This window comes from Epinephelus moara, chromosome 6 (genome assembly GCF_006386435.1).
Source record: "Epinephelus moara isolate mb chromosome 6, YSFRI_EMoa_1.0, whole genome shotgun sequence".
In the NCBI taxonomy this organism is placed as follows: Eukaryota; Metazoa; Chordata; class Actinopteri; order Perciformes; family Serranidae; genus Epinephelus; species Epinephelus moara.
This window is the reverse complement of record NC_065511.1, coordinates 36,604,547-36,626,583: the sequence shown is the minus strand read 5'-3', so window position 1 is coordinate 36,626,583 and position 22,037 is coordinate 36,604,547. Positions and strand designations below refer to the sequence as shown.

At 41.7% G+C, this 22,037-nt stretch overlaps 1 protein-coding gene across 1 annotated transcript in view; it reads left to right on the top strand.

Moving 5' to 3' along the window:
- Positions 1 to 908: 908 nt before the first annotated feature.
- Positions 909 to 22,037, top strand: part of syngap1b (synaptic Ras GTPase activating protein 1b) — a 169,870-nt gene continuing 148,741 nt past the window's right edge. Inside the window, exons 1-2 of the mRNA XM_050046275.1 lie at positions 909 to 944; positions 14,689 to 15,044. Coding sequence (XP_049902232.1) covers positions 15,027 to 15,044 — 18 coding nt within the window. The 5' untranslated portion in view covers positions 909 to 944; positions 14,689 to 15,026. The remainder of the gene's footprint in view (positions 945 to 14,688; positions 15,045 to 22,037) is intronic.

Genomic DNA, 22,037 nt, shown 5'->3' with positions numbered 1-22,037 from the left:
CGGCTACTGTGAGTGTAAAGACACAGATTAATTCCTGCAGAGCGATACATTGATGGTATATTTGGTACCTTTTGATGTGTTTGACAATGTTGCAGAGCTTGGATTACTGCATGCATACTCAGTGCCAACTTACGCTCACGGTGTGTGTGTATATATAGTTAGAGATGGAAAGAGAAAAGGAGAGGGGGAGGGATGGAGAGACAGAAACAGAGAGAGTAAGAGAGTGAGAGGGAGGTACAAGTCAGTATTTCATGGATGGCTGTGTTGCTATGGGAACAAGATGTGGGCTCCCTATTCCCAAAAAAGTGTCCTCCTTCCTTCCTCCCTTCCTCCCTTCCTTCCCTCTTTCCCTCTCTCTGTCTCTCATCACTTCATTTCTCTCTTCTTCTTCTTCTTCTTCTTCTTCACGGCATCCACAGCATCTACACCTCTCTCTCCTCTTCCCTTTCCCCCCCGATCACATCCCACCACATGCCTCCTCTCTCTCTCTCAATCTCTCACCCTCTCCTCTGTCATCCATCCTTTTCCCCGCCCACTCATTCACCTCTCTCTCTCTCTCTGCCCATTCTCTTCCTCTCCTCTTCTTCACTCTTCCCTGTTTCCCCTCTCTGTCCTCCCCTCTCCGTCTCTCTCTCTTTGCATCCCTCTTTTTCCCCTGTCTCTCTGATCCCTCTGTGTCTTTAACACTCACTTATATTCTATTCTTTTCTCGGTTGTCATGGCAATAGGCTGGGGGCGTGAGGGAGCGAGCGCGAGCAAGCGAGCGGGAGTGGGTGTTTCGGAAGTGACATCTCTTGGGCAGTAACCTTGTTTCCTGTGTGGTGGAGTTGGGGGCGGATTCAAGGCGCTAGCAGCGCAGCAACAGTGACGCCGTGTGGACGCTTTGGGTGAGCAATGGGGAACCCGGGACGCGCCGCGTGAGGGCTGGGTGAATGATCTGATAGGTGAGAATACTCTCTTCCCCCTCTCCCACTTTCTCCTTCTCTGCCACACACACATACACACATGTACACACTCACACATACACACACACACCTGTACCCCCCATCCTCTCCTCTCTCCTTCATGGTTGAAGTGGACTCATTGTAGTAGGTGAAATTAAAAAAGGATCAAAGCCTGGTTTCATCCAGCAGTTTGACTGAATGGGAAGGGCAGTGTTTTACATATTTATTGCTCTCGGTCTACACACAAACAACACAAAACCACACGCACACATGCATTGACAAACACATACATTTCTTGCAGTGGCAGCTGGTGAGCGCAAAGGTCTTGTACACTTAAAGACAGTGTGGCTACAGTTATTAGCAAGTGGATTTAGAAGCCTGGAGCCATGTAGTAACCATGAAGAGAGTGTACAGTACTTAGAGAAGGAGTATAGTGTGGAGGTGAGGTTTGTTCTGTTCCGAGAGAAGGTGGATATAGTACAGGAGAGGAAGATGAGGTGCTGATGGAAGGTAGTATCAGCGCTCAGGACAAGGAGATGCATACACAGGGGGTGCACTGTGACTGCACAGTTTATTTAAGTAGTAGTAAGTGTGATCTGTGGGTATACTTTAAAGCTGCATTAAATAATTGCTTTGGCCACTTGGGGGCAGGAGATCTCCACACCAAGCTGAAAAACCTGACATATTTTCACCTTATAATGTTGCTAATGTGTTAGCAAGCATTCATTCATTTTCCGTAACCGCTTATCCTGTTAGGGGTCACTGGTGTGCTGGAGCCTATCCCAGCTGACATTGGACGAGAGGTGGAGTTCAACCTGGACAGGTCGCCAGACTATCACAGGGCTGACACATAGAGACAGACAACCATTGACGCTCACATTCACACCTACGAGCAATTTAGAGTCACCAATTAACCTGCATGTCTTTGGACTGTGGGAGGAAGCTGGAGTACCTGGAGAATCCCCCACCCTGGGTTCGAACCCTCTGCTGTGAGGCAACGATGCTAAGCACTCTTCCACCGTGCCGCCCTGTGTTAGGAGGCAGTTGTGTTTATGGCAGAATTTAAATCCAGTATTTACTCGTCGTTTTTAGGTTTGTTTTGGTTGCTGGCAAAAAGAAAGGAGAGATATCAGGCTATTTAGCTGCTAATTACTCCACGATGTTCACAAGGCTAGTCACTGACTTTTTCGTCGCCATTTGGAGCAGAGCAGGTAGAGTACGCATTGTTTATCAGAGCATTCTTTGATTGAAATGGCTGAAATTTACAGGCTGTAAAATTTAAACAATGAGGCTAAAATTAGGGATGTGCTGATGTGATGCTGCAGACCATTAGCTCCAGTTAGCTCCAATACTGACCGTATTAAGGTTCGGGTATAGGCCATGTTGTGATTGAGGGGGCCATGGACATTTTAGTACCATAGCAATCCTTGACCTTATGTTACCTACATAAAATTAGAATTAGTTTTACACAGTGAAGTGTACAGATTTAAAGTTTGGGAAAAAAGAGTGCACTAATATCACATTTGTCAGGCTGCAAGTAAAGATTATTTTCATCGTTGATTAATCTGTCAGTTATTTTCTTGATTAATCAAAATAGTCGTTAAGTGTCAGAAAATGGTGAAAAATGTCCTTAAATGTCCTGTTTTGTCCAAAGCCCAAACATATTCAGTTTACTGTCATAGAGGTGTAGAGAAAGCAGAAAATATTCACATTTAAGAAGCTGGAATCAGTGAGTTTTGACCTTTTTTTTTTTAATACTCAACCAGTTAATCGATTGTCAGATTAGTTGGCAATTAATTCTATGGTTGACAACTAATCAATTAATCATTGCAGCTCTATGCATTAGTACTCAGGATTGGCAGGTACCTTGAGTTGAGGTATCTGATTTGGTGTCAGGGTAGGAAAAGTTGGATGGGTGCAAACCTTCTAAAAAGCTAACAGCTGCACAGTCAGGTCATAATTCTCTGTTGGTTCGTCTCTATAAGCCACCCCAGACTGAGGAGTAGAGGCAGATTTAAAGAAATACTCCACCCTACAAAATGACCATTTGTGTATCAGTAAGACATGTTGTGTTACCTTGAATTTGTGAGGAAGACTTGAGGAAGCGAACTTATAGATGTATTGATTGATTGGGGACCACATTTTACAACAGCAAAACTATATCAAAACATCTGTTTACAAATTCTTACACAACTTGTGTGGTATAATCCAAGTCTCATTCATCCGGGTAACGCATGTATTTTTGCTAAAAACCTTACAAAGTTTTCTTCATGAATTCAAGGTAACACGGCGTGACTATTTTAAATACGAGTGGTCATTCTGTGGGTGAAGTATTTCTTTAACTTGCAGACCCTGGCACGCCTTTGATTTCAAAGCTAACAAATGCACAGACACATAAAACGTGGGCGTCATGCAGGGAAGTTTTAGCTAACACAGCTTCACAAATATAGGTATTGTAGCTGGCAATTAACACAGTAGGCATTTTAAGTCAGTGGCAATTCTGATAAGTCACTGGAGGTGATGAGTGATCCCAAAGCCTGCCAAAAATGGTGTCTGTTTTATATTCATGTTTTGATTTCCTTTTTGTTTTCAAGTAACTAAATGTTATTGCCACAGTCGGTGGGACGAAAGACTGTACAGCAGTGGCAGTGGTCAAACTGCCTCTTTAAGTTTGTTGAAAAGGATGTGAAGCCATGTCCATCCTCAGGCCTGTGTAAGATGAAGAATGGCAGTGTCTTCCTGTTTCTGCTTTGGATCATCTAACTTTGATAGTCAGGAGAGACACGCTCTGCTGTTTGGGATGAGCACAATCCTGACAACTTAGGCTACGTTTACATTACAAGCAAGTGTGACACAGATCTGATTTTTTCAGAGTAGTGTGGACACAGAAATCTGATTTTTCTAATCAGATGTGGGCCACTTTTACATCCAGTCACTGGCTATGTGACAGCTGTGTGAACGGTCATATCTAAATTCATGTGTTTCCTTCCCATACATCCATGTTTTTCCCACGTCATACTTGACTGTACAACTGCTGTGGTAGGCTACCCCAGTTGCCAGCTAATAGAGCCCAGCTGCCAGATGCTTTCTGGTGGGTACAGCTTGCCAACATGCCATGACAGCGATTTCTTGAGGCGCTGACAGAGATATTGGAATACAGCCCTGGACATCCTATGTTTTGGAGGAATTGTTCCTCCGGGAAACCCTCCACATCGCGGCCACACCACTCCTGACTTCTCTCACAGATGCACCCACACCTCTCTCACAAACAGTTTTCCCGAAAGCAAACGCCCATTGCTCTGAGGGGCAGTTCTCCGAAATATATTATTGGTTGCGCGTGAGGCATTTGAGGGCAGGGATCTGTTTACACTGATTTCAGATATGGGTCACTTTTGATAAGAATGTAATTAGACCAGGCAGAAAGATTGGATGCGGGGAAATAATCGGAATTGACCATTAAAGCGACACTGGAAATTTTACACTTTTCTTTGTTTAGGTTAAAATGCTATTAATAAGCTGATGGCACACTAAAATGTAAGTGGATTCCACCAGAGATAAAAACTCATAATTATACCCTTCTCATATGGTTCAAAGACAACTCCGACCAATCATTGCATTCAGACCGAATGCAATGTTTGGCCGAGCGTCCTGTCTGTCTTCCCCACGTGGAGGCCTCTTACTGACTTAACCGCTCGTGTAACACAACCCGTTGAGTTTTAAAACTCCGGGGTTGCGTTTGACTGTCTTAGTTGTAATGTTACACTCCCTCTCCTCTTCCGTGTATCTAACGTTACCTTGCCAATGCCTACGTCTATCGTAGACGTAATGAGGACGTAATGGAGGAGGGGGGAGTAGGCCTTTGGAGGGAGGTGGAGTTGCAGGAGGAGGGGGATGGGACTTTGGAGGGAGGCGGTAGTTGTGGATGTTCAAATGTTTTCTAAGTGCTGTGTTAAATGCAAGAAAAGTAAGAGTAGTTTTAAGCCCTGTAATGTGAACGTAGCCTTAGTATTACTTTACAGTGGTACAATTCAGCTTACAGGTAAGAGGTAACAAAAGATACGAATTAACAACTTAAAATACAGATAAACCAAATTAAAAATAAAGTAAGATAAAGATAATACCACATGTGCTGATTGATGTCCCACAAATCCAAGTGTGATTTAGTGTGCCTTTATTTACATAGTTTATACTAGATTTTGGTTTTCTGTTGTGTCATAAAATCCTTAATCAACAGTTGTAGTAACAGGTGTTTGAGCTTCAAATAAATGTGTCAAAGTCCACATTATACCCAGTGCAATTACCAAAAAACAAACTAGCCCTCATGGTATGATCATTAAAATGACATTAGCTGTAACTGCAGCAACACAGATACAACTTATCTCCTACTCAAGTCTGACACCGCCTCCGACTCCACCAGTACCCCTGAGTGATGGTAGCCTTTAATTGGCACAAATAAAGTCACATTTTCAAAATAGAGATACCTAATTAAAGCAGAGATCCAACAGAAATGTCTGGTGTAGAGGTAGTGTCATGATGCAAAATGCTGTAATAGCGCTGCTGCTGTCATTTTCATAGCTGAACAATTGGTCGCTTGGTTGATTGCTCGTACCAGCGTACAGTACTTCATCTTCGAGCTATATAGGGAGTACTCGTGGTGGGAGGTGGTGAGATTGTGAGTGTTTTAAATTGCTCAGGCTGGGTATTGAGTTTTGAAAGCCAGAGGTCTCACCACCCTGTGAGGTAATCGTTGAGTAATTGGTATTGATCAACAAACCTATCAACCCCCTACAGATGTATTTAGGTAATTTTGTGCTACGGAGCAGAAAAATTATACTGATTACCTTTTAATGAAGCAAAGCCTAATTTCTGAATGATAATTGTTCTTTATTGTGCTGCATGCTCATGCCAATCTACTACCATGGCCAAAACTAATGTTAGTCTAATGAGCTGGAGTTGCTCTTGCGCAGCATATAGCAGAAGTTGAGGGCATGACCAATGTGCTTGTTCAGCGAGACGCCTCGTACTTCTGGGCCTCTGTGACCCTGCTGCTGACACTTGACATCCCCCCTTTGACTCAGCGCTGACAGCAGCCTACTGTACCGCACATATGCACCACTCTGACTCACAGCTTGTCAAAGTGCAGCGCGGCATCTATTCTCACTACCTTCCGTATATTCATTCTTGGCAAAATAACATCTGTATGCCGTTGGTATATTTTCCAGTGATGTGTTTGAAGGCAATAATATGTGATACTGGTGCAGCTGAGGTCACGGCGATGACATGTGCACTGTGTGGTGCTTTCTTGCCTAGAAAGTAAGATGCTTTGGTTCGCCATGCTTGCAGGAGTACATTATCTGCCCCGGGCGGCCCGGGGATATTGCGAGCTTTATTTTTAGCGCTGTTTTGGAGCCCAGCGATGTGTACAAATCAACATTAGGCCTGTCGGGTTCCAGTAATGACAACGTTGACTAAGGCTGACCAGTCATCCGATTGGTGCATGGGACTCTTCTTTGTAAACTGCTAAGGATGGCAGAAAAAGGAAAAGAGCCCACGGAGAGGGAAGGGGAGAGAGGAACAAAGGCAGAGAGAGGGGAAATACAGAGAGCCGACCGTAGAGAGTGAATGAAAGATAGAGTGAGGTAGAGGAAGATGAGCGGAGAAAAGAGGCATCTCAGCATTTCTGCTTGTGCCAAATCGTTACTGTACAGTATATGTGCACCCTGTACGTACAAACGGACAGACAGAAGAATGAGTCTGCTCATTGAAATTCTGTCCACTGCGCTTCACAGGCCCTTAATAGGCAGCCTCGGGGGTGGAGAGGTAGGCCTACAGTAGAGTAGTGCAGATTGGGCTGTGGATGACTCACGCTGCTATCCTCCAGTGAATATCTCAGCATCATGACTTTGCTCTGCACAGTTGCAAAGTTTGGATTCAAGGGCTTAGGTGCTTTTTCGGAGAAAGGGAGAGCATGCCACACAGTGCTTTATGTCTCTGAAGCCCTGTGATAATGGCCGACGGTTCATAGTGCACTCAGCATCTATCGCATCTGCTTTAAAAGTGTGGCTTCAAGTCGACACACCCATCCATAGTGAAGAGGAATGCATTAAAGGAGTGGAATAAGTCAGCAGTGATAGATCACCACAGCTCCCCGTCCTCTCTTAATGATAAAATACACGGAGATGCTAACAGCTAGAACATTTTGTTTGATGCAAACTACAACACTTTTACAATTTCCCTTTGCAACAAAAATGTTTTTGCCGTGTATCCTTTGAAGATAACATTTCCAAACAACCCGCTGTGCAACAGCTCAGAGCATATTAATAGAGTGTAAAGCCTTGTACCTTAAAATGCTTTTTCAGCTGTTTATCCACGGTCGTGACAAAAGTTTTGATGAGACACATCTATTCCAGGCGTAATCTTGACACTATATCACACAGTAGTCCATAATATATATTTCCTGATTTTATTGTGAGTGTCCTGGTTTGTTAGAGAAAATTGTAATCATCAAATGAGATTAAAATCTGCCATGTTGCTTCCACAAGCATCACTTGGACTTCTCCAGGAATGAAAGAGACCCTCATTGGGGTTAGAGAAACAGTACTGTGTTTTAAAGAAGGTTTTTATTGATTTAAACATATATAAAAAAGGAAAAGCTGACAATTAAATATGATATTGTGGGTTTTTAAAGGGAGGGTATGAGTAGAGCCTCAACAATTAGGCCTTGTCTACACACGTTTTTAAGAAGCTTAGAGAATTTAAAAAATAATTCTGTACACACGACCTTTGTTTGACAAAATATCTCCGTCCACACTAGAACGGAAAACCGACTCCAAATGCTCGCCATTAGCTGTCTTCCCCAGTCTTCCCTCATCACAGGCTTCCCTTGTCAAAACACCTACTGGACATCTTATCAGCTCACTCAAAGATCCGAGTGATGCTCTGGACATGCTAAAGTTTTCCTTCATTCCCACAACAATCCCACTCTGGTCCCACCACCTGCTGATCTGACTGCGCCTGATTCAAAACTGTCATATCTGGGGGACTTTAAACCAAAGACACTGTGGTGGAGCAAAAACATTTTGTCCCACAGATGCCTCTGTTAGTCCGGGAAGTGGTGCAGCAGTACCAAGATCAAGTGTGAAGTACTCAAAGTTGTGGGGCAGTGCTAACACAACCTTAGCAAACCAGTAGTCTGTCATTGTGTTTGTTTCTAGCGTATGCTCATTACACAAAGCAACATGGAGCATATGGAAATTGAGGGGATGACGTCAGTGTTCCCTGAACGTTCTGTTTTACATGTCCACACAGATTAAGTCAATTTTCAGGCAAAATGACACTGGACACTGAGATTTTTTGTGATCTTACGTAATGGTAAACAGAATATTTTGGGGTTGTGGGTGCACAAAACTTAAATCTGATGACAGCCTTGTGCCCGAGGATATTGTGATGGACACTGTTTTGTGATGTTTTATAGACAAAATGTGTTATTAATTAGAAAAAATGGCAGATGAATCAATAGATATATAATCATTAGTTGAAGCCCTAGCAAGCCCTGGGATTTAAGTGTGTTACAGCGAAAAAATAAAATACAACAACAAAAACGTCATCCAGCTGACAAATATTCCATAGGTTATTTTGTCATCCTGCATGCTTCTGCCTTTCTCGCTTGAATCCCCCTTTTGCTGTCTTTTGAAAAATTGTGCAAACAAAATCTGAGCGGAGGCTATCGTGACCCGTTAATGCAGCCCCATTACTGTGACCCATATTCATAGCCTCCAGTTTCTGTCCACTCAAATGATTCATATTACATCATTATTTTTTCTAACAACAACAAAAGATGTATCTGTTCATGTGCAACTTTTCGTGACTGGACAGAATGGTAGCTGAGTGTTGTGAGAGATCACCCCACCTCAGAAAGACATCATGGGTTTCTCTGATTCAAGGGTCCTTAGGCAAGACACCAAACATCTCCCTTCCTCCGTAAGATGACAAGTGTGAGTCCATGTATGAAAGAATTAACCTGCTTCATGCTTCACGTCTTTCCATTCCTTGAATCGTCCATATTAATTAGCTGTGCATCTATAATTTAGCGTCTCGATTCATAATTCAAACAGGAACTTGAAAGATCAACTGAGTTGTTATTTTGCCACAATTAGACAATTGCCTGTTGTGCTTTTCTGCTCTGGCTGGGGATGAAGAAGCACCATAGCGTCAACTGTCTGAAAGAATCTAAGAAGTGGTGCAGTAAAATAAGCAGTTATGACATGCTGAAGTGTTGCATTGTGGGCTATGGGTGACTGTTCCTGGCTTACTGTAAAGAGGAGAGAGTGCAGAGCCTCAGTCGGTCAAATAGAGGGTCAAATAAATATCACTTTCCTCTCTCTTGTCTGTGAGCATGTGTGGTTGTATGGAAATGTGTATGTGTGTGTTCCAGCCTAGTAGTGCACCCATGTTATAAGTGTGAATTTGGCTTTTCATGGGTGCAGGAGGTGTGATCCACCAGGGGAATGTTACTTTGACTGATACACAAGCACTGCAGGAGTCTTTCCCAACTTGTTTACCCCAGGATTCATTTTAAGAATCACATTTCTCCTATTGTTTTGGTATTGTTTTCACTTGGTAAGATCACTTGTTATCAGTGCAAATTAGTTCAAGAATCTCCCTCTGGACCAGAACATGTAATCTTGATTCTGCTGGAGTGGTGATTTGCCTCATAGGGAGATATTGTTGTCTTTTTTATTTTAAATATTAAGCAGCGTTTTAAAGCAGTACCATTGATTCAGCCTTGTTCCCAGCCATATTCCGCTGGACTGTTTCCAAAGGAGTGGAGAGTCTTTGAATTCCAGCATCAGACAGGATAAAGTGAGAGAACTGCCTCAAGACGTTTGCTTTTGTATTCGCATCTGAAAACTATAAAATGCTCAGTGGCATAATCTCAAGCATGTGAGGGATGCTGCTGTTCTGTTGCCTTTCGCCTCATGGAAAGGAAGTAGAAATGTCTAAAGCTCAAACAGAGATAATAAATAAGGAGACTTGAGAGGAGGGAGAGGAAATGCAAGGTCAATATTAGAACAACAGATGCATCAAGAGAGGCCTTTAGATTTTGAACACAGACAGAGGATTGTAACCTATAGATTAGTGTTGCAAGTGCACAAAAATACTGTTGGCATGATGTTGTGACTGAGAAAAGGAGGTTTTGACCGAGAGCTGAATTATCCACTGAGGTCTCTTCTTCTCCAAGACAAACAGACCAGGTGATTGAAACCGGTAAGACACTGAAAAAAGCAGCTTGATGTCACAAATCTGTGTTTCTGCACATTTCAGACAGACCGCTTGCCCTGCACCTGCTTATGTGTGCTTACCATTTTTCTCTGATAAATTAAAAGTCTGCTCACCATATTTGTGATCCAAGACGTTCAGGAGGTTTTAACTGGTCGCTCAATTATCCATAAAGGTCCCCTTCTCTCCAAAACAAATGGACCAGGTGATTTAAACCAGTAAAAACACTGCATAAAGCACTTTAATGTTACAAATCAATGCTGGGTCCAACGCTAGTTAGCATGTCAAAGACAGGCCACTGGCCCAGCACCTGCTAATGTGTGCTCACCTTTTTTCCCCATGATAACTTAGGATTCAAGACGTTCAGGGTTTTTTTTTCTGTGAGCCGAATTATCCGCAGAGGTGTCCTCCTCTCCAGAACAAATGGACCAGGTGATTTAAACCAGTAAAAACACTGAATTAAGCAGCTACTACTTACAATTAGAGTTTCTCCGATGCTGTTTGGCATATCACAGATGGCTGTTAGCCTAGCACCTGCTAATGTGTGCTCACCTTTTTTCCCTGATACCATAAGATGCAGATGTTTAAGAGGTTTTTACCAGGAGCTGAATATCCACAGAGGTCTCCTCATCTCCCAAACAAACAGACCTGGGGATTTAAACAGGTAAAAACACTGAATAAAGCAGTTTCGTACCAAAAAATTGCTGCTTGTCATGGAGGGGCTTCTAACTACATCGCAGTCTCCATAGACAAGGACCTGCTCCCTACGTAGATACAAAAGGCTCATGCTAAGGTACCAAACACACAATGATTCTTTTTTTCAGGCGATTATACACTAAGGAAAAAATACTTATTATATTATATTTCACTTCTGCCAATATATCCCCCTGAATGCTACACACTGGAGCTTTAAGTTAAAACATAAATTAAAGCAGCGCAATAAGGCCAGAAAACCTGGACAGTAGTGAAGACAGAAAAGACAAAGTGCTCCATTTACCAAAGGTCCTTAGCCACATATTTTTCACTTAAAACAGAGTGAAACAGCTACCTGGGTAAAAAAAAATCCATATTAATGTCTCCAATACTGTGTGATCAATTTCTTAAATTATCCAAGGCACAGAGCCCTCAGATATAATTTAAAATTTTTTCCACATCTTCTTGATTGATCCTCGGAATTAGGGATAACGTCAAAGATAATTGTGTACCCCCACCGAGGAGATTATGGTTTAGTTTCTCTGTCTGTCTGTCAGCAGGATATCTCAGGAACCTTGGAAACAGATTTCTGTTAAATTTGCTGGACAGGACAGCCTCAGGCGGAGGAGCAGATGATTAGATTTTGGTGGTGAGCTGGATCTAGGACTTCTTCAATTAGACAATTATCATTTTTAGCTGTGACTATAAAGCTAACAGAGATAGATTTCACATCCAAAGGGTGTGTTTGCAAAGTCACTATGAAGTGCCTTTATTATATGAATGAATCCCAAATGTCTCTTTGCCTTTCTCAGTCCTGTGAGACATTACATTTCTCTCAGGACAGTTTGTGTGGATGGGATTGAGGTAAGGAAAACAAGGGCAAGGGAAATAAGGACATTTCCTCTGAACCAGTGATAGGAAATTATGAGAAGTTAACTTGTTTTGCCGTAAATGAAAAATACATATTTTTCCTCTGACCTGTATTTTTATTTATCAGTCTAGATTGTTGCAGTGTGAGTTGCAGAGTGTTGAAGATATCGGCCAAAGAGATGTCTGCCTTCTCTCCAACATAATGGAACTAGATGGCACGTGGCTTGTGGTGCTCACAAAACAATACACTTTAAAAACAACAATATCTCTTTCCAGAAATCATGACCTGCTCATTGTGAGCAGCTTCATGTAGGAACTGGGGCAGCTTGATATTAAAAGGGACCGGTATACCGAATTTTAACAGGTGTCCCATTTGACTCAGCAGCAGCCCCTGAGTGGGACATAATGTCCCAACAGAAGACTGGCGTCTGACGATCAAGCATCATTGCGAAATATTGGAGCTCTCTGTCCACACTGAATCCATTAATATGCTCTTCTGTCATGTCATGTAAACAAACCAGGAATATATATGCTGTGTGCTTGAGACTGGAGACGTAACCACTTAAAAGATGCCTGAGTGGCCTATTCGCTGTCTTCCTGTGTGTGTAACATTACTTTTTAATACAAAAAAACCCACATTTTTGGGCGCTGGTGGCTTGGTGGTAGAGCAGGCGCCCCATGTAGGCTACAAGGCTGTTGCCGCAGCGGCCCAGGTTCAACTCCGGCCTGTGGCCCTTTGCTGCATGTCACTCCCTCTCCCTCTCTCCCCTTCACACTTGTCTGTCCTATACATTAAAGGCTAAAAAGCCCCCCAAAAAATCTTAAAAAATGCCCCCACATTTTATATTCTGATATTAACTGGAGTTGACATACAATATAGCCAACAGCAAGTAGCCTATAGCTTGTTAATAGCGATGGTCATTTACCTTACCAGGAACTTTTAGCTGCCCAGTTCTCTCACCAGCCGATTTTCATGTTATTTAGGTCTTTGTTGTGAAATAAGAAGGAATTGTGTAGATAATTCCTCATTTCAGCTTCATGAATCAATGGCGCTTTTGAAGCAAGTGACAGGAATAAATGGAAACACGGCATGCGGCAAAGGTTGAGCTCAAAACAGCACCTGCAGCTAGTTAGGACACCTCTTTTGTTGGCTTCACATCAAAAAGTTTGTTTTCTCTGCCGTGCTTCTTCTTCGTCACCCCAAAAAACACATGAACTTTCAAGTAAATGAACACACCTCTATTGAAATTTGATCTTCTTCTTGGCGCAGGCCTGGGCTCAGCAATAAATTACACACGGCCTGTCAGACACTAGTGGCTCAGGTTGTCTGTTTATGAACATGCTATATTAATCACATTGTCATATTGCTTTTAATAATGCAATACAAGTTAGATTTAGCACCATGATGCCGTCAGCACAGGTTGCTACCTTTTTAATTTGCAAGAATATGTCATAATGCCAAATGCAGGTTCAGCCGGTTTGCATAGAATAACATCTACTGCTAGCTCACCTAGCGCCACTGAGCTAGCTAATGTTACAGCTCAGCCTGGCAGGAGGCGATTAATGTTTGTATCTCGCGCTGTCACAAGCACGAGCCTCTCGTCCATGGGTCAATGCACGCTTCCTTCTGCACGGTGATTCGTTTGGCAGGTGTAGTTTTGTAGAGAGAAAATAGTCCCTATGTAACAGTGCACACAACAAGGTCTGTGGATTATCTTGAGTAACTGGGTCATGATTTCTGGAAAGAGACATTGCTGCTGAGTTTTTCAAATGTATTTTTTTGGCGTCTCTACGGCTGATATCTCCAACACTCGGCAACTCACACCAAAACAATCTAGACTGATAAATAGCACTGCAAGTAAGAGGAAAAAATATGTGTCTCTGATTTTGGGCTGAACTGTCCCTTTAAAGGCTTGTATCAGTACAGCATTTTATCTTTTTTAAAGGAGCCTGTTCACCCTGCTGTGATACAGACACAGAAGTTACCACTGCCTTACCACCAGACTACAGAGCAGCTTCTTTCCTCAGGATGTAAGACTCCTCAACTCATCCTCCGTACTCCACCATAAGAAACTGTTGGTTTTTTTTCTCTTGTGTGGCATGAAGGGACTACTACTCGCATTTTGTTTTGCAACCCTGTATTGCAGCATGACAAACAACAAACCTTGTAACCCTTGGATAATTTTAGCATTTTGGGAAATATGTTTCCTTGTTTTATTGAGTTAGTTGGATGAAAAGCTCAGTACCACTCTCCACTGTTATATCTTGAAACAGTTAGCTTGGAAACAGGGAATTAGCTAGCCTGGCTCTCTCCAAAGGTAAAAAAAAAAAATGTGTACAAGCACCTCTGATGCATAATTTATATTTTGATTTTTAAATGTGAACAAAAGTGGAATTGTAAAAACAAAAGGTTGTGGATTTTTGGGAGGTTATGTGCTGGACTATCCTGCCTTTTGGCCAGAGCCAGGCTAGCTGTTTCCAGGCTAAGCTAAGCTAATCATTTTCTGGATGTAGCTTCATACAGGGACAGATAGGGGAGTGGCATCGGTCTTCTCATTTAACCCTAACTCAAGAATGTGAATGATCAAATTTCTCAAAATATCAGACTATTCTTTGAACCAGGTAATTTCTAGATGCTTTATCATTATTATTATTATTATTATTATTATTATGTAACACCCCAGAATCAGGTGCTGGTTCTAGCATTGTGCTGCATTGTCTCATAATGAACGTCTGATGACCTCTTTCAAGCAGACCTCTCAAACACACTGTAATGACACCTGACACTGATGTTATGAGGACAGACATGTGTCACAGCACCACAGCCCTCCTACCGATGATCCTAACTGACCTTCTCTTTCCTCCCTCTCCCCCCCTTCCTTCCTTCTTCTCTCCTGTCCAGATGCAAGGTTTGCCGTCCCCCCCTCCTATCATCATCACCATCATCGCACCCACGCCCACTCCTTCCACGCTCCCTCCTACGACCGTCCTGCTCACGAACGTCCCTCCTACGACCGTCCCTCCTTCAGCCGTCCCTCCTACGACCGCCCTTCCTACGACCGTCCCTCCTACGACCGTCCTTCCTACGACCGTCCCTCCTTCGATCGTCCCTCCTTCGACCGTCCCGCCTACAGCCGCCCCTCGCACGAGCGCCCCATCTACGACCGCCCCTCACACGACCGTCCACACCACGACCGCTGGAACCCCCATCTCCGTGTGAGCGCCGGAAATCAGGTCTACATGTTGGACCAGGAGGAGGTATTGCACTGCACACACCAGGAACACATTCATACTGACACTGGTTTTACACTTACAGAACTTCAGGGGGGACATTTATTATGTAAGAAATATAAATGACTTATTCTTCTCTCTTCTATTTTATTTTATTTTATTTTATTTTATTGTATTTTATGCAATTTAACATGGTTCCAGTACAGGGTATGAGATGAATGTGTTGCACAAAGAGTTTATAGCTATTGCTATAAATACCCCCTCATATACCCCAATAACAATAAATTTACCACAATACATATACCACTATACTATATTATTATTATTATTTTCATAACATTGGTTGTGTTCTGATAAACGACTTTAACTGGTTCCAGGTTTGTAAGAAACCCAGATTCATCAAGTGAGTCTCTAATCTCACGTAAAACCTGTATATTTTATTTAATTATTTATGGACACTTGAGGAGTGCAACAAGCTGCAAACATGACATTAGGTGTGTTTACATGAACCCTAATATTCTACTAATAATCAGAGTAAAAATGCCTCATGTATCCGTCTCACTTGGAAGATACTGGCCAGATCTGAAGGAATTTTCAATCAGGTTGTGATGGTGTAAACTCCACTGTAATCAGTTCAATAGGAAAATATTAGCGTTAAATAACCATGTTAACATTTAATTAGATCATTTATCTCTGGTTGGAATAAATAAATTCTTTCTGCACTTGTTTTGCCCATGTGGGTGTAACATTAGGTGACAAAGGAGGTGTGTGCACCAGACATGCTGCAGTAGCTGTTTCTGCGAGCCTCCCTCCGCTGATTTTGAAAGAGAATTGTTCATACATTCAAAAAATATTTAGCACTTTGCTAGTGCTATATTCTTGTGTGAGTGCTCTGATTAATAAATGTATTCTATAATTCTTAAACAGTAGCATTAAGTAACATGGTTGTTACAGGCTGAATTGTGGAGTTTCTGGATGTAACAATCAGCTATCGCTACCAGTAGCAGTAGCCTGCGTATGCAGGGTATCCGCGGATCCTTGAAAAGTCTTAAAAAGTCTTAAATTCATGTATCTAAAAGTAAGGCCTGAAAATGTCTTAAATTCATTAGAAATGTCTCAGATTGGTCTTAAATTCATTACTCAAGGTCTTAAAATTGTTGCGGAAGGAATATTTAATCTGACTTTATTTCTTTTCTTTTTTTTATTCTCACGGCACTTTTCTGTGAGTATCCATGCACCGTCCAATAACAGCGCGCGCTGGTGGTAGCACATACACAATGAATGGGTTCGTCGGCGGAGGTCTGCGCTTTGCGCGCTCTGTGTGAAAAGGGCTTAACGGCACGCGCTGGCCACCTGGCACTCAATATGCTGCTGTAGTGGTTTGTTTTCCAGACGTGAGTATCTTTGAGCAGTGAAAGTTATTATTTATGACTTTTTGCTTGTCGGCAGTGATTTGTTTCCACAGAGCTCTACGTGCGAGCATTTTACTCGCATTTGCGACTAAAAATTGTTTTGTGCCAGCAAAATAAACCATTCAGCACGCTGTGTGAGTACAGATTTCAGGTCCATGTCATTGGTTCGACAGCCCATTGGTTCGACATCCCATTAGTCCGACTGTCNGGAACAATGGGATGTCGGACCAATGGGCAGTTCCCCAGATTTCAACCAGCAGCAGAAACGAAAGGCGAATCATGCAGGTTGTGGGTTGAACGGGGGTCACAGACAGGAATAGGGTGGTCAGATAGCCTACGGCGTCTCTGTGGAGCAAAATAACGGCTTACCGGCGGCGACAGAGAAGTCCGACTCCAGGCCTAATTTCCTCTTTTGTTGGCGTCATGACTGCCGTTCACATTTCTCTCTGTGGCAGGTAACGGTCCACAAACCTCACCGCACTTTAGGAACTGTTTTTTAGGCTACTTGTCAGGGGAGGAGGGTGGCTGGTTGATTTTTATTTTACTTTATTTTTATCCCCCCTATGTATCACTTATTGATGCTGTTTTTCTATGAATAAGTCAATAAGTAGGCCTAATTCATTCCATTGAAATATCAGTGATGTATTATAGAAAAGTGATTTATCTTTTTATAAATGACAAAAGGCACATCTGCCTCATTTTTGCTGTGGTATCATGATACTACTCAGAACCGTGATACTTTCACTGGTATCGTACCGTGGGTGGCATTAAAAAGGTCTTAAAAAGTCTTAAATTTAACTTACTGAAACCTGCAGATACCCTGGTATGAGACAGTTAGGTAACATCAGTAAATTTTAACACCTACGTATAGTCTGCTAGGGGTTATCTGTAATTTGTAACTGCAGAAAATAACCTGGGTTACAGTTACAATCGGTTTTGGACATGGCAGAGCCCACCGGTGAATGAAATCACTCTGATTGGCAGTTCAGCATGGCACACAAGAAGAGAAATGGAAGTGAGGAAAGTAAACAAACAACTGAAGTCAAGAGGGTGTGAGATTAAAACAAATGTGGTACATATTGTAAGATTATTTTTCTCCAGCCATTGAGCTCTTTAGCAGGAAAGATGCTATATTCTTTCAACATCAGATCGTTTTGTGAATGTGCTAACTGGCTAACTAGCATCACAAAAGTCTTCCGGTTCCCCTTTTTAATGACGATCATAGACTACCACTGCCTGCTGTTGTGGCGAGTTATTTCCTCTCACATCGGCGCAGAGCATATGTGTTGGTTGGCTGGTGGCTGTAGTCTTTGCTGTGTGTTCATGTGCAACTTTTTGGCTGAGACACAGGAAATGTAAGGTGAGGCTACAGCTGACTTTCGTCACCACTAGTTCTTTGACGTCAGTTTGGTGTGTCCAGGCCTTTACAAAGTTTAAAAACTATCATGGATTTGGAGTCGTGTTTCTAGCCACATGGTGAATGTAAGTCCAATGTTCAACCTCCTTTGGCTCTGTTTTGAGGAAACTATTATTGTTCATATAAGAATATTGATTGATGCAGCTTTAATGAATATTTTACTGTATCTCTTATCTCTTTTATTGACAAAAAAACAAGAGATTTGATACTGGATCCAGATTCTATAAAAATGTTATCTAACTCAAACTTTAGTTACAACTGGTTCAGAAGAGTGCCTTTATAGATGAATATGTAAAGAGTATCCATATTCTTTTGTGTAAGCGTAACAGACACAGACATATTTCACAAAAGCTTCCTCATGTCTTTTGGGGTAAAACATAAGTTGACAGTGTTCTTAGCATGGCCTGTCATAAGAAAGTTTCATGGAGACTTTGTGCTACTTAAAGGACTCTACTTTTCAGCTAATGTCTATTAAAAAAGGAGGTCAAACAGAAAATGCAGTCTATACCAGAGACACAAGCTTCCCTGGATCACTGTCGCCTCAGGCTCGCTTTTAGGGGTTCAGTTATGAGGGCTGTCATTGGTCCTTTGGGAGGTTGTCAGTGGTTGGGAAGTTTTGGTAATCCTCTGCATTGTTTAACTGGATCATAACTGTGCAACCAGTAGCCTCTTAGAAAAAAATCATTCTTAAACTGTGGGATAAGTGTATGATATGAGTCTATGAGTTATTTTAGAATGAGAAGTTGTAAGTGACTTTCTGTTGTTGTCACTTCTTCTGTCTGCATGATTTATGTACTACTGTGTCAGCTTGTGGTGTGTATTAATGAAGTTTTACATGCAGTTGAAGAAAGTCATAAAGTTTATTATATTATTAAAAGCAAGACAATATGTTTTCGTTTTTAGTTCCCTTTTTGACTGTTTTGGTTTTAGTGCAATCCGGTGTGTTTCGGCTGCTGTTGGTACTGAGACACTGGGAAGTCCTGGCCCTGTGCATACTATATATTCTGCCTCTATGTTCCAGAGTAACTGACACTAACACCTGACTTTAACAGGTTTCAAATTGTTAGATTAGTTGTAGATTTCTGTCTAAGACATAGAATTATCTTGACACAATGGCATGATCTATTTTCAGTTAAGCTGGGCTGACACTGTGGCCCAGTTTGGTCGCCCTGGACTAGTTTAGGCTGAATGTCTGCCAGATTGTTTGTCATTTGATCTGTTGTAGTCAAGACAAATCAAGACCAGAGTGTGTCTAGACTGAGACAAGACCAAGACTTTGAGGGGTTGAGAGTGAGTCAAGACTTAGAACTTAACCAGTGCAAGTCCCACATTGCACAACAATAAAATGTGAAACATGCATATCGTAGGCACAACTCAAATGAATCTGCAACATCCACATTCTCATAAAAAACACCCACAGAAAACAAACGAAGATCCCTCTTTATCCACCTTTTTTATTGCTATACTGCGCTTATGCATGTATGAAAAGTGTACCATGAAAAATGTCTCAATAAAATAATGAAAAGGCATCGTAGAGATGAAGTTTATGTTACAGAATTGTCCCTTTTTTCTGTTAACAAACAAATACAAACATTAAGTAGCCGAAACCAACTTTACCATCTTCATTAAGCACAGTGACATCGTTGAGTTGTGGTCTAGACTGGTCTTGAAATAAAACCCAGAGTCCTCTTTATCTGAGACTGAGACAAGACCATGTCAAAATGTTGTCGAATACAACATGAGACTGAGACCTTAAAGAAATTGTCTCGAGACCGGTCTCAAGACCAGGACTAATCTTGAGTACAACGGCTTTCTGAGAGAGGTCACAACACTTGAACGATCAACGAGCAGTTTGTCATGTCAGAAATTTTGCATTGTGAGCATAAAAGTTACACACTGTTGAGAGAGGCATATGAAGGTGATGCAGACTTTTACATGCAAAATATATCAGTTGCTCTTTGAAGGATAAGGCTGGTGATATTCTTCAGTTTCCCTGTTGTCAAAAAATCCTCATGAAAAGACAAGAACCAACAAGGAACTGAGCCTCCGAATAACTATTGTCTGTGTAGCCAAAGCCTGATATAACTTAGTCCTCACAGCCAATGACTTCTATTGTTGTCCAAAAACTATTAAAAACACATTGTGGCATGTAACCTCACAACCACCGTGGGAACTGTAGTTTGTTTTGAATCATTCCTATAAACCCACCTAGTGCCATATATAACCCCTAACTAGAGCACCAGATAGGTATTCATCCGCATCTGAAAATAGTCCCTAACAAATTTGCTATTTACTTCCTTTTAAGTAATGTTTGCCAGAACAGTGGTTCCCAACTGGTGGGTCGCAGGTACAGTACACTCTGAACAGCCCGCAAGTGACTTGAAAACTGCTGTAAGTCCAAGACATGGCCAAAAGCAAGTATGACGCTCAATGTATTAGACTTTGTGGACCTTAAACTAATGACTGAGAGAAATGTGGACCCCATGGCAGATCCAGTTGGGAACCACCTTTGCTAGAAAGTTACCAGCTTTTTTAGGAAACTACAGAACCTTTTTTGAACATGAAACTTTGATTTTGTGGCCCCCTTTATTTTTTAGATATATGTCTTCAGTAGGAATCACTGGGTTCGGTGTTGAGATCCACAGACAGGTAAGGGATGTCAGAAACTATTGGTGGTTTTGGTCTTTCCATGGGATTTGTTGACCATTATAAAAATATAGAATACACCAGCCTTTCTCTTCAATGGTGTAAAAGCAGAAATTATTAGCCAGAATCCTTGTGACCCGTCTTAGTCACTTTGTCTAAAGACTATCTTTGATGTGGGTAAATTTGATGTTTCTGTTTGACAATACTACACCATGTGGCTGGACGTGAATTTCTTATATGATTAAAAATATTATGGATAGCTGGTGTAACATGCTTCAGGGCAGACTCTTTCCTTAATAGCTTTATTTAGATATAATAATATATGCTCACTTATTGGATAGAACATTAGAGTGCCATTTTAAGGCTGACATACATGTGGCTGGAAATGTTTAAATGAAAGCAGTCTTTGCTCTCAGCCTGCATTTATCTGGAGAATGATTTAGCAGGAGTTCTGTTTTTCAGCTGCTTTAACACATTCACAGCTGGGAGGCCTCACAGTGATCTTCTGCTGTTAAACCCGCAGAATGTGATTGTCAAGAAATGAGAATGAGCTGGTTCTGTTATTTTTATTCCTTGTTTCTTCGATTAATTTCAGATTACTTAATATGGGCACAGCAGTATGTTAGTGCTGATTAGCTTGACTGTTTTTGTTCCCAAGTTTGAGTCTTTTTTTTTTTTCAAGCACAGATAGTACATCACACGTTGGTTGTGAGTAAAATCTCATCTTGCTCTCCAGGCCAGGAGAGGGTACTGTTCTTCAACTTTTCTACCTCTGCTTTGCAACAAAACTATTTCCACACACACAGATTACACAGTCTAAGGCGAGACTGCTGATTCATAACACCACTTATAACAAAGCTATAAATGGACCAGAGCTGTGTAAAATCTAGAGGTCACCTCCCCAGACTGAGCACAGGGTTCATGCTGAGCCTTTAAAATGGCATTCAACTCATGAATCTAAAAATAAGGACTTTTTTTCCTTCTTTTTCCAGAATCATAATCAGGATCAGAAATACCTGATTGAGCCCTGGGGGAATGGTGATATGTTGCAGTCGCTCTGATGTAAAGCAAAGAGAATTATAGAGGTAGAACCAAGATGTATAAGCACATACAAATAAAATATGTGCTTTATGCAACAATGTTAACACTAGAAAAATACTTAAAAATATAAAATATGAAAAGTGTAAATAAATATAATAATATACGTCTTATGCTACATTACAGTGTATAAAAGTAGTGAGTTAAATTTAAGAACATAAAAAATTTGTACAATATATGTAGTCTCGCCACCAGACAATCAGAGATCTCCGCCTTCTGATAGTCTGGGGACACTCCTTTCTAAAGTGTGTTTAACACACCGGCGAAAACGGCAGATAACAAAGCAACGCCTCTTGCATTTTTGAAAAGGACACGCCTTCTCGGTAATATGCGCTCCCCCTTTTCTCGTCCGCAAGGAGACAAACACACAGAGAGCTTGAAAATGGATGCCGAGAGATTTAACTCTGTTTTATCAAACGTGTGCTCATCCGTGAAGAAAATATTTTT